The sequence below is a fragment of the Eptesicus fuscus genome, chromosome 9, assembly GCF_027574615.1.
Source record: "Eptesicus fuscus isolate TK198812 chromosome 9, DD_ASM_mEF_20220401, whole genome shotgun sequence".
Lineage (NCBI taxonomy): Eukaryota > Metazoa > Chordata > Mammalia > Chiroptera > Vespertilionidae > Eptesicus > Eptesicus fuscus.
In genome coordinates this window covers 70557344-70571255 of record NC_072481.1, presented here as the reverse complement: position 1 = coordinate 70571255, position 13912 = coordinate 70557344, and the positions used below count along the sequence as shown (strand labels likewise).

General features: G+C 43.4%; 1 protein-coding gene across 3 annotated transcripts in view; it reads right to left on the bottom strand.

Annotated features, from left to right (window-relative positions):
* Positions 1-13912, bottom strand: part of MTF2 (metal response element binding transcription factor 2) — a 65739-nt gene that overhangs the window by 25209 nt on the left and 26618 nt on the right. For 2 of the 3 annotated variants that reach the window (XR_008557069.1, XM_054721367.1), the window contains 2 exons: positions 5975-6173; positions 5779-5860 (listed from right to left, as the gene is read on the bottom strand). Coding sequence is in view for 1 of the 3 variants with exons in the window: in XM_054721367.1 (XP_054577342.1) it covers positions 5779-5860; positions 5975-6173 (281 nt within the window). In the remaining 2 variants the exon portion in view is untranslated. Of the gene's footprint in view, positions 1-5774; positions 5861-5974; positions 6174-13912 lie in introns of those variants that run through there. The other variant, XM_008154732.3, reaches the window with a different exon arrangement.

Sequence of the window (13912 nt, the reverse complement as noted above, 5' to 3'; positions counted from 1 at the left end):
TTTTATTCTAAAACACTTTCATTCTAAAAGCAATTTTATTCTATAAATTTTTAAATGATTTTATCACTCTAACACATTTCCAATATTCTCTATTCATTTATTTAAATATACATAGTTAAAATATTAATACACATGCTTTATTCAAATAGCAACAATAAAAAAATTTCAATTTTGTGCTCTGATGCAAGCATTGTTAGGCTCCTGACATATACTACTTTATTTAATTGTACAACTTTTAGATAAATATCCTCTCTAAAGAGAAGACGTGAGGTTCAGAAAGATAAAGTAACTAATCCAAGGACCTTCAGTCAGAAAATATCAAGACTAGGATTCAAACCTAGATATGCTAGAGTCCATACTCTACACTGTGAGATGCTTCTTTTCATTAATACTATTTAATATTCCTTCTATTAAAAGCATTTTTTAGCCCTAGCTGGTTTGACTCAATGGATAGTCGGCCTCCGGACTAAAGGGTCCCAGGTATGATTCTGGTCAAGGGCCCATGCCCGGGTTGCAGGCTCGATCCCCAGTTGGGGGCGTGCAGGAGGCAGCCGATCAATGACTCTCTCATCATTGATGTTTCTATTTCTCTATCCCTCTCCCTTCCTCTCTGAAATCAATAAAAAAATATATTTTTAAAAAGCATTTTTTACACTGCAGTTTTCAAAATTGTAACTTCAAATCTATAGTAATCTAGACTAATAAAAGAGAAACATGCAAATTGACCATACCTTCGCAACACCCACCAGCCAATCAGGAGTGAGTATGCAAATTAACCCAACAAAGCTGGCGGGTTAATTTGCATATGCAGGCGCCAAGCAGCAGGGGGCGGGACGCTTGCGTCATCGCCATGGCAATGACGCAGGGGTTCCGCATTGCCCCAGCAGTTCCGGCCAGAGTGGGAAGGCAGAAAGGCAGCTCCGGGCCAGAGCGAAGGCGGTGCCAGCAGCCAGGGGAAGGAAGGCCATTCTTGCACAAATCTTCGTGCATCAGGCCTCTAGTAAAAGGATAATATGCTAATTAGACTGGATAGACCGGACATCTTCCGGACATCCTTCTGGACAAAGCCACGGTGGCGGGCGGTGAGGGGTGATCAGGCCAGCAGGGGAGAGCAGTTATGTGCGATCAGGCCAGCAGGAAAGCAGTTAGGGGTGATCAGGCAGGCATGCAGAAGTGGTTAGGGGCAATCAGGCAGGCAGGCAGAGTGGTTAGGGACGATCAGGCAGGCAGGCAGGTGAGTGGTTAGGAGCCAGCGGTCCCAGATTGTGAGAGGGTGCAGACCGGGCTGAGGGACCCGACCCCTGTGCACGAATTTTGTGCACCGGGCCTCTAGTAACTGCATAATATTCCATCCAGGGGAAGAACCAAATTTACTTCATTACACCCTCTATTCTTACACAGACATGTTACCAAATTTCTTGTTTGTTCATTTTTTTGCATTTTTCCTTGTCTGTTTTGGTCTCTAGTGCTCTAGCCTCCTGCTTTCCCAGGGTTTGTTTTCTTCCCTGAACAGTTGGCTAAACATGGCCTCTCCACATCTTCTGATTTTTGGCTAGAATCAGGAGAGCAACCAGACTGAGCCTGGGACCTCTCTGTCCAAATCTGTTAATTCCCTGGAAAAGAACCAATAGTCCTAGATTGGGGTAGGTGCTTAATCTGACTCCCACTGCAACCAGGTAGACTGGTGTAGGGGAAGGCAGTTCCTCAGAAAAGCCAGTGCTAATTCAAGCCATTTCATCTTCAATATCTCAAATTTTTTGGTATTATTAAAATAAAGCTACAGTAAATATTTCTCATCTAATTTTTTACTTTTGAATTATTTATTTAGAATAAACTGCTAAAATGAGTCTGCTGTATAAATTAAAGAGTATAAAACATTTTTATGCATTTAATGCTGCTGTTTAAATATCCAAAATAGAAATTTACACTGTCAACAGCAGTGTATTATTTCCACAGAAACCATAATGGTATTTAGGTGTTAAGATTAAAAATCCTTTTAAATTCATTTAATGGTTTTAACATGTTATCTCCCTGTTGTAATGCACATTTCTTTGATTACTAACATGACTATATATTCTTCCTTATTTATGTAAATTTTTCAAAGGAATCTTATTACATGAGTGAAATTATGCTAATTTATTCAGTTATTTTGCTAGTATTTGTTATTAGCAGGTTTCTTATAGAAGAAAACTACTAAAGCTACTCTCCACAATGAAATCTGTCAGAATGCAATTTTCAGGTTCACTTCCTCATTTTATAGCAACTCCAAGTTACATGTGTGCTACTTTCTGGATATTACAAAGTTAATGGCCAAAGAATAATCCTTGGTAATTCTAAGGATAGTAAAAGCAGCCAGTGAGAAAAGAACCACCACAGACTATTAAACTGATGCACTGGTGGGGCATATGTAGGACAGGACCCTCACTTTCATGACAACTTTCTATCCCTATGTACCACTGGTCTTCGGAAAGAAGGAATGGAAGGAGGGGAGACAAAAGACTGAGAAACCTATATTTTAATTCACAGGAACCTTGAAAAGGTAGAAAAGTTGAAAGGTATACATAGCTAATAGAAGGGAACAGAAGCAGTTTATGTGTTTCGACCCACCGTAGACAGAGTCATGTTTACAAACTAAATAAAGAGAAATTCCTAATGCAGGTAATAAGATCTGCTCAGTATCACTACTGTTGAAGATATCCTATCCTCCTATCACTTTTCTCACTGACCCATCAATTCCAGATTCAAAACATACAACACACAGTAACCTATCATAAAGTTGCACTTGGGAATCCAATACAAAACCCAATCACTAAATACTTTAGAAGGGTATCCTTCTATTCTTCAGGGGAAGAGAATTTACATCTCCTTTCTACAACAGGAAATAGAAAACACAGGTCTTTGTGCAGGCCTATTTACCTAGTAAAAGCAAAACCAAAAGTGCTGCTTTAGCCCTGGCTGGTATGGTTCAATGAGTCGGAACGTCTGTCCCATACACCAGAAGGTGGTGGGTTTGATTCCCCATCAGGGCATGTGCAGGAGGAAAGCAGTGGATGTTTCTCTCTCCCTACCTCTCTCTCTAAAATAAATAACAACAACAACAATAAAAACTGTTGCCAAAACCAGTTTGGCTCAGTGGATGGAGCATCTGCCTGCTGACTGAAAGGTCCAGGGTTCGATTCCGATTAAGGGCATGTACCTTGGTTGTGGGCTCATCCCCAGTAGGGGGTGTGCAGGAGGCACCTGATCCATGTTTCTCTCTCATTGATGTTTCTAGCTCTCTATCCCTCTCCCATCCTCTCTGTAAAAAATCAATAAAATATTTTATAAAAAAAAAAAAACACAATAAAAACTGTTACTTTTTTTTTTTTTTTAATCCTCACCCACAGATATTTTCCCATTGATTTTTAGAGAGAGTGGAAGAGAGAGGGAAGGACAGAGAGAAATATCGATGTGAGAGAAACGCATTGACTGGCTGCCTCCTGCATGCGCCCCAACCGGGCTCAGACTGGGGAGGATCCTGCAACCTAGGTACCCGCCCTTGACTGGAATCGAACCAAAGACCCTTCCGTCCCCAGGCCAATGCTCTATCCACTGAGCCAAACCAGCTAGGGCAAAACTTACATTTTTTAAAAAAGTGTTGCATTAGTGTGTAGATAAAGTACTCAGATTTTAATAATCATACTTTTTAAAAATAAATAAAGCACCTTCCATGAAAGAGATACCTAGAAAAATACCTTTATTTAGCAGATTCAAATGACACACAGCAATTATGGTTTGTAAAAATAGAAAGTATAAGAAATGTACCTATAACCAAACCAAGGTGTACCTGTACTCATTTTTCCATATAAACATTAAAAAATAATGGATCATTTTAAACCATTTTTATTAATGAACTAGAGGCCCGGTGCACGAAATTCGTGCACGGAGGGGAGTTCTCCCTCAGCCAAGCCTGTACCCTCTCCAATATGGGACCCCTCGAGGGATGTCCGACTGTCCACTGGGATCGGCCCTAAACGGGCAGTCGGACATCCCTCTCACAATCCAGGACTGCTGGCTCCCAACTGCTTGCTTGCCTGCCTGCCTTCCTGATTGCCCCTAACCGCTTCTGCCTGCCAGCCTGATCACCCCCTAACCACTCCACTGCCAGCCTGTTTGCCCCCAACTTCCCTCCTCTGCTGGCCTGGTCACCCCTAACTGCCCTCTCCTGCAGGGTTGATCACCTCCAACTGCCCTTTCTTGCAGGCCTGGTTCCTCTCAACTGCCCTCCCTTGCAGGCCGGGTGCCTCCCAACTGCCCTCTCCTGCTGGCCATCTTGTGTCCACATGGGGGCAGGATCTTTGACCACATGGGGGCAGCTATATTGTGTGTTGCAGTGATGATCAATCTACATATTATTCTTTTATTAGATAGGATAGAGGCCTGGTACAGGGGTGGGGGCCAGCTGGTTTGCCCTGAAGGGCGTCCTGGATCAGGTGGGGTTTCCCTTGGGGTGTGGGGTGGCCTGAGCGAGGGGCCTGTGGTGGTTTGCAGGCTGGCCACGCCCCCTGGCAACCCAAGCAGAGGTTCTGGTATCTGGAATTTATTTTCCTTCTACAATTGAAACTTTGTAGCCTGGAGTGGAGCCAAGCCTGGGGTTCCCTCAGAGGCCGCAGCCATTTGTGTTGGGATTATAATTAAAACTTTGTTGCCTTAAGCGGGTGGGCCCAGCCAGGGTGTGTGGAAAGCTTTGCTTCCCTGTTGCCGGCGGCAACCCTGGCCTGCTCTCTCAAGCTCCATTCTGCCGCCATTTGTTTGAATTTGTTTACCTTCTATAATTGAAACTTTGTAGCTTGAGTGGAGGCTTAGGCCTGGCAAGGGCAGGCGGAAAGCTTGGCTTCCTCTGTTACCTAGGAAACCTTGCTCTCTGTGGCTGTAGCCATCTTGGTTTGGGTTAATTTGCATACTCGCTCTGATTGGATGGTGGGCGTGGCTGGTGGGCGTGGCTTGTGAGTGTGTCGGAGGTGTGGTCAATTTGCATATTTGTCTATTATTAGATTAGATATTTCTAGTACTCAACCTTTTAATATGTTTTAATTCCCCCAAGCATCTGACAAAAAGTATATATACCTATAAGCTAATACCTATTAGCTCTTTACAGTACTTTGTACTAATATAATATAAGCAAGTAACAGTTAAAATGTAGCCTAAACTGTTTCTTCTAAGTTCTTAGAAGGGTCCTAACAATAGTAACACACCTATCTCCGGTCTTCTAGTAGTTAGTAGTCTACCTCTACCCTAACAGACTGATTCTTTTTTTTTTTTTTTGGGGGGGGGGGGAGTTTTTAATATAGATCAGCAATTTTCAACCAGAGTGCTGCAAGAATTTTTAAAATGTGCAATACCTAACTATTTAGTCAGGGGCACTGACCTCTTTTCCCTTAGATTGTCAAATAAAAAAATGACAACAGCCAACACAACAATATCTGTCTGGTATAAATGAATCAAAAATATACTTTCTTTTTTTGGGGGGTCAGATTGACAAAATATCTATTTTTGATGTGTTGCAGAATTTTAGTAATTAGCTATGTGTGCCAGGAGATGAAAAAGATTGAAAAATCTCTGATACAGATTATAACTTCCTAAAGACTGCAAAGGTAAAGTTGATTTTTTTTAGCCTCTCCTTAAAAGTGGTTCTGAGATACTTTAATATACTGCTGAACAGATAACACTCAAAAATGACAAGTTGGAAAATATCAAATTTTAGTGTAAATCATGTTCAAGAGAAACAGTAGCACCTGCCTGTTTGGATGTCCTTCCAGAGAACCCAGGATTTAGAACTGTCTTCAAAGATGATGAAGCAGCTCTGTTTCAATATGTTTATCTGAAATACAGAGGAATACTGGTTTTTAAAATAAAAGACACAGAGTTAAATTTAAATTCAAAATTATTAAACGTTTACTGCAAAAACTGCAAAAGATATATTAAGGTAACTTGCCTTTTTGATAGTTCCAAGATAAAACAAGCCATCTGACCATCTAGCTAGGACATCCTGACCCTCTTCAAATTTACATGCTGGCTTTTTGACTTTATATCCATCCTGTAAAGACAGCTTGGTCAAGGATGTTGGGGTCTTTTGGTTTCGACGTAAAGGAGACCGCTTGTGGACCAGTGAATTACCTGCCCCTGTAGAGTCTCTGTTTCAGAAAATAAAAGATAGCCATAAGATTAACTTACTGATAGAGCTTATTTTATTCCACTGATATCATATATTAAAATTTTTTATTTATTAAAAACCTTAAATGAAGGTGAAATATAACAAGTACATCAATGTCACAAATACCTTCCAAGAAACAGAGGTTTAACACAAAATGATAGCAGTTTCAATATTCATTCAGTGCCTATCCAAGGTGAGGCCACGATTCAGCAACCACTCCAAGATAAATAAAGGCAGCTATCATCAAAATAACAGCTCCAAGTTGAAGTGGACAGGCCATGGTCATGAGCAAAAGATGCTTTGAATATCATAATTGCGTTTAGATAAAAAAAAGTTACATGGCACAATTTCACAAGCACTTGATAAAAAACAAAAATGTTTATGCCACATGTAGTTAAAACACACTAACCAGTGACGACTTTGGGGTAGCTGGGTATATTCAACTCATTGGAAGGGTAGTCATGACCTCCCTCTGGAGAATCACTATAGTAATGATCCTTGCTTATTGACAGGAAAGTATCAGAATCCATCAAATATACAAAAAGGAAATTTAAAATAAAAATTGGAAACCACCAATTCCACAAAATCACAATCAAATGAGAAGTATAAGATACTGTATTTTCCAGCGTATAAGACTTTTTAACCCAGGAAAATCTTCTCAAAAGTCGGGGGTCATCTTATATGCCAGGTGTCATCTTATAGGGCGGGTATATCCCAAACTCTATATTTTAACTGGAAAAGTTGGGGGTCATCTTATATACGCCCAGTCGTTTTATACGCCGGAAAATACGGTAATTTATTTTTTAAAACTAAAGACCCCCAAATTAAATATCCTAAAACAATATAACTTATGTATTAGTTATTCCATAAGCAGCATAGCATACCACCATCAAACTTTTTTATTTTTTGATTAATCCTCACCCAAGATATTTTTTCCACTGATTTTTAAAGAGAGTGAGAGGGAATGAGGGAGATAGGGGGAGGGGGAGAGAGAGAGAAACATCAATGTGAGAGAGAGACATCGACTGGTGGCCTCCCACATGAGCCCAAACAGGGCCAGAGATCGAAGCTGAAACCCAGGTACTTGCTTGCCCCTGACCGGGAATCAAACCCACGACCATCAGTTTACAGGCTGATGCTCTAACCACTGAACCCACTGGCCAGGGCCCACCAACAACCTTCTTAAAGGTAAAGCAGAGTTTATTTTGTTTCACTTCCTAATTTAGATTATTATTTACTAATTAAACAAACAACATGTAAAACTAGGTAGATAGTAATTAAAAAATAGCATAAAAGTTAAGTAAAAATAAAAGAAGGAAGAAAAAAAGTTTTAACACCTAAGAATTAGGAATACCTAATTTTAATACCTGCAAATATTCAAATTCCAAAAAATTTGTCATAAGGTAAAATGTGGATAAGACTTTAAAACATTATGCAAAGCAAAATAAGCCATATGAAAAGGACAAATATTATATAATTCTACTTATATAACAAGTAGTAAAATTCATAGAGACAGAGAGTAGAATGGTGGCTGCCAGGGGCTGTTTCAGGAGGCATGGGGATTTATTATTTATTTAAAGGGTAAGGTATACATTTTAAAGATATGTTATCTACCCAAATTTCCCAAATTTGCTGAAAAATATTAATCTACACACCCAAGAAACTCAACAAACTCCAAGTAGAATAAATGAAAAGATCTCTATACCCAGACATACTATAGTAAAAATGCTGAAAGAGAAAATCTTGAGAGCAACGAGAAAATTACTCAGCATCTACAAGGAAACCCCACAATGTAAGTTCTCATCAGAAACAATGAAGGCCAGAAGGCAGTGAGATCACATATTCAAAGTGCTGAAAGAAAAACTGTCAAACAAGAATATTATATTCAGCAAAACTGTCTTTCAAAAATAAAAGTGAATAAAATACTCCCACGAAGCAAAAACTGAATTTGTTGCTAGCAAAACACCGTACTAGAAATACTAAAGGAAATTCTTAGAATTGAAAGCAAGTAAACCAAAATAAAAATTCAAATACACATAAATACAAGAAAACAAAGAACACTGGTAAAGATAATTAGATATACAGTACTAGAGGCCCAGTGCATGATTGAATCATGGACGTGTAGGGTCCCCTACACGCTTTCGCTTTTTGCGGTGGAGCTGGGTGCCTGTCCGCTGGTGCCGGAGCAGACAGGCACCCAGCTCCCCCACTTTTGATGGTCCGCGGCCGCTGAGGGGGGCTGCCTCGGACACCTGGCTACCCTGCCGTTGAGAGGCGCAGCTGGGTGTCCTCGGCAGGCCCCCTCAGCGGCCGCCGATCTGGCCATTGAGAGGCGCAGGGGGCGGGAGTCCCGCCCCCTGCCCTCTCAACGGCAGGGTAGCCCCCCTCAGTGGCAGCGGATCCGTGCCTCTCAATGGCCAGATAGGCCACCCCGAGTCCCGCCCCCCAGCCTCCCCCCGCCCAATTGTGGGTGTAGCGGAGTGATGGTAATTTACATGTTACTCTATTATTAGATAGGATAAGTGATATTTCCTCTAATGTCAGTATATGAAACAGTCCTATATAATAAAACCCTAATATGCAAATCAACCAAACGACAGAACGACCGGTTGCTATAACATGCACTGACCACCAGGGGGCAGACGCACAACGCAGGAGCTGCCTCCTGGTGGTCAGCGCATTCCCACAGGGAGAGTGCAGCTCAGCCAGAAGCCAGTGGCGGGAGCCTCTCCTGCCTCCACTGCAGGTGGACGGTAAGGGGTGGGGGGTCCCGGACTGCAAGAGGGCGCAGGCCGGGCTGAGGGACCCCCTCTAGTACATATATAATTTTGTTAGGCCTATAACATATAGAAATGTAACATAACTGACAGTAACAGCACAAAGGAAGTAGTGGGAACTAAATTATTTTAAAGAAATGACACCAGCTGGTAACTCTAACCCACAGGAACAAATGAAGAAAACCAAAGGTATTAAATAAGAAAGTAAATATAAGTGAAGTGAGTATGTCACTTCAGGAAATAACCTGCCATATACTGAAGTTACTCATTGTTAAATTAAAAATAAGGCATGTTACAGAGCAGTATGCAAAGTATACATATTTTTGAGGTCAAACACTTTTAAAATTATATAAACTAAAAATCCATAGAATAGTGAAGTCAAATTTTAAAAGGAAGAACAAAAAGAAGACTTGCCCTACCAGACACTGTGACATATTCCAGAGAAAAACAGTTCCAGAAAAAAGGGAACAGACAATAAAACTAATGCAACAGAATAGGTATCTCCAAAACAGATTCATTTAGCCCTGGCCGGTAGCTGCCTGAGTTGGTTAGAGCATCGTCCCCATGTGGCAAGGTTGTGGGTATGATCCCCAATCAGAGCACATACAAGAATCAATCAATGAATGCATAAACAAGTGGGACAACAAATCGATATTGATGTGCCCCCCCCCCCTTTCTCAACCAATTTAAAAAAACAAACCACAGATTCATCTGTGGTAAGTTGATAAATGATGAAACTAATATCACAAATCAGTACAGAAAGGATGTATTATTTAGTAAACAGTATTTGGGAAACTGGCTATCTTAAATAAAGAAGAAATGTTATCCCTAATTTACAACACACACACACACACACACACACACACACACACACACACACACACACACACACACAAAACTCCAGATGGATTAAAGACATAAAAGTAAAATGTAAAACCTGAAATCTATCTTGAAAATGTAGAATACTGTTGTGATCTTGGCAGTGGAGCACACATTCAACATGGAAATAGGTTGCAAATGTGTTGATGAAAACAGAAGCAGAACAAACTTTACAGCACAATTATTATCTAGGCAAACTGAAAACATGCATATATAACCCCATATATTTTACAAGGACATACAAAATGTATATTAAATATATTCAACTGAGTTTTTAAGACGTTTACAATGTAAAATCATGTTGTATTTAGTGACATACTTTATTCAATTATCACTTTCACCAAATATTCCCCAAGTCAAGAGCGACAGTTTCTTTTGTTTGGTCTGGGGTAGGGGTAGAGTCGTTGTAATGAAGTGCACAGAACAGTGAGAGCGGCCAGCCTTATGGGCAGGACTCAGATCCTGCTGTGAACCTCTGCTCTCTGCACCAATGGATGATCTTACACTGGCTACATACAAGGTACAAGGTATCAGGTGATGAGGGAATAAGTGTCTTACCTCTGTTAGTTGATTGTGTCTTTAGTAAAAAGAACTCAGCTACCAAATTGCCCATTTTTTTTACACCACAATCCTAATTAGAAACTTGATATTTTATAGGAACTGTCTAATAAGATAGAAATTACATATATGAATTAATGTGAATACAGTATCTGTGCTCTTGTGTCTTCAAGTATTTTAAGTTATAATTAACTGTCTCCTTGCCTATCAAATTAACATGTAGGAGTTTCTGTTAAAGCTATTTACAGAAAGGGTGGAAACTCTTTGTCAACTGGCACTGTCCTTGATTGCTATATTTTAAATTAATTCTCTTTGAACCCAATGAAAGTGTATTTTATGAGTAAAAAATAAATATATTCAAATGGGTATGTTAAGATGATTGGTAGATTAAAGCAGGGAATCTGAGGACTGGGGAAAACTGGACATCTCCTGATCACAGACTTGGGATGATGTACACTTTTTCCAATGTTTCTAAGATCTGGTTCAATATAGCCACTCTTCATAACACACAATACAGGTGACAGAGTAGCAAGAGTATCAGAATAGCAAGTCAAATCTGCTTTTACTATTTGACAACACACACATACAGACTTTTTCTATCTATACTGCTATTATCATTAGAGAAGTATTTTCTTCATCACTGCTACTGATATCCATTGGAAGACATTGCCTAGACCAGCGATGGGCAACCTTTTGAGCTTGGTGTGTCAAACTTCGCCAAAAAACTGAGCATAACTCGGGTAGTGTGTCACTTTGAGGAAAAAACATTATTTTGCAAATGTTTCATCCTCAGGAGCAGCAAATGTTTCATCCTCGGCATGCGGCCGCCTCAGCGGCCGCGTGTCATAAAAAATGGCTACGCGTGTCAATGCTGACACGCGTGTTATAGGTTCGCCATCACTGGCCTAGACAAAGAAATTCTTCCTTCTTGGTTGACCACTCCCACAATAAATATGACTCTGACTCAAGACTTGGGAATTGGATGCATTATTCAAATAGTGTGGCTTTTTTTTCTTCTCTAGCCAATCCCCTCAAGCTAACTAAGAAATATAGAACCTGAATATTACTTGTGAGGCCATGGACAGTTTATTTCATCTGAGATAATCTCGGAGGACTAGTATCAGGCTAATATTTAAAAACATGAGTTAAGGATTTGACATACTATAATTTCTCAATAACAAGGGAAAAAATATCAAGAAATTCAACTCACTTTCAGGTTAATTATTTTTTCCTTCACAATAGTCAAGGTCCTATCTTCAGGGCCCAAGATTTTTGGTAAGACAGATTCAGCTAGACCTTCCTTCTTCTTCTTCTTCTTTTTTTTTTAAATATATTTTTATTGATTTCAGAGAGATAGAAGCATCAATGATGAGAAAGAATCGCTGATCAGCTGACTTCTGCAACCCCCACTGGAGATGAAGCCAGCAACGCAGGCAGGTGCCTTGACTGGGAATCGAACCCGTGACTTCCTGATTCATAGGTCGATGCTCAACCACTGATCCACGCCGGCCCGGACAGGGTGGCAGGCATGCGGCAAGGCCAGGCCAGCCCCCAGGCGGTCCAGGCCACTCTGCACGCCTGCTTCCAGAGTCCCCTAGTCCCCTCAGCCCCCCAGCCGCCCAGGGCCTGCCCGAAGCACAGGCAAGCCTCAGATGTCGGCTGCCTAGCCGCCCAGGCCCCCCAGCCGCCCAGGGCCTGCCCGAGGCACAGGCAAGCCTCAGATGGCAGCTGCCCAGGGCCGCCCGAGTCTCAGGTAATCAGGGCCGGCCGAGGTTTGTGCAGCCAGCCAAGGCTTGTGCTGCCGTCAGTGGCAGCAGCAGAGGTGTAATGGGGCGTCGCCTTCCCCTGATCACCGGGTCGCTTCCAGCCCCTGAGGGCTCCCGGACTGTGAGAGGGGGCAGGCTGGACTGTGAACCCCCGCCTCCAGTGCATGAATTTTCATGCACTGGGCCTCTAGAAAAAAAAAAAATAAATTATATATATAAAACAACAAAAGAAACAAACCAGGAGGACACTTCTTCATTGCGGGTGCTGGAGCAGCCATCTTAGATGGCAGGAGTAAGACAAGGAGTGTGAGACGGGAAGGGTTCCCTGCCACTCTCCTTGGGCCCCAAAGAGGGCCAAGCTGGCCAGGCTTTGGGGCGTGTACCCTGAGGCGGGGAGCATGAGTGCGATGATGAGGGACCCGTCCCCTGGGCTTGGGATACACTGAATGTGACCGCCTCCCTCTCCCTAACCAGCGTCGGGAGGAGGAGTGGGCCAGATGCTGCCACCAGACAGACCACAGACACGGAGGCGGCCTGGCTCCTTCGAGTTTAAGTATTGTGTAGAGTAGGCCTGGGAGTGGAGGCAAGATGGCGGCGGAGGTGAAAGGCTGATCTGTTGCCTCGCATGGCTGTTTCGGAAATACAACTGAAACATGGACTGGTGAGGGTGGCGACTGCTGCTCGCGTCTCCCCAGACCGGGTGGCTGCTCCTCTCAGTCAGCACCGCAGCCGGGGCTATGGGCTCGTGGGCGCCGCGGCGGCTGCTGTGGCGGCGGCCGCGGACTCGGCGCAGCGGCTCTCGGTGAAGGAAGAGACCATCTTTCTGCAGGAGGGGCTCATCCGCGCCACCGACCTGGCCGAGCTGCCCAGAGAGATCCTCGGGGCCCCGGAGGCCGCCAACACCGATTTGGAGGATTCTTAGGATTTCCCATCTTACATTCAAGTCCTCTAGCCATTTTGACAGAGGAGAACCAAGGCGGCAGCAAAGTTAAACAAAGGAACTGCGAACTGCGCCGCGCACAGCAATTTCAGGGGCACGACTGGAGGACAGAGCGTCTGCCACCCAGAACTACAGGAGAGATGGCTGAATGGTAGATTTACAGCTAAGAGGGAAGAGGAAACCAGCGAAATCGGAGGGGATGAGGTGCGGAGGCGCGTGGGTCGGGCTGGTGGTGGGGGAAGGGACGCGCAGCTTTTGTTCCAACCCTAGGGGAGATTAGCTCCCCATCACCCTGAAACCCAGCTTCTGGGGACCCGCGGGAGACCCAGATGCCTGCGGGGAGAGGCGGGACTCTTGCGGAGGTGCACCCAGCAATCAGTGTTTGCGGTGCTGGAGTGCAGAACGAGGGGGCTTAGAAACGTGGAAGGCAGAAGGAGCAGACTTGCAGCCATTGCGGGTTCGCCGCGCCATGGCCTGTTGGCGCCCTGAGACGCCGCCCCGCCCTGAGACCCGCCCCGCCCTGGGACCCGCCACGCACGTTTTGAAAACCCGCCCCGAAAGTCTTGCAGGCGCACCTGCGCTCCAAGCAACGGCTTGTGCATGTGGGTGGCCTGCCCTCTGGCAGCTGGACCAGATGAACTGCGGTTCTAGTCGGACTGCTCCAGGGCCACTCAGACAGGAGGAGGAAACTACAGTTTTTGCAGTAATCCCTGCTGAGTGCCTCTGGCAGTAGCTGACCTGCACTCCATTGGAGACCCAGAGACGAGGGCATCTAGTGGTCTGTGTGAGATGACACCAG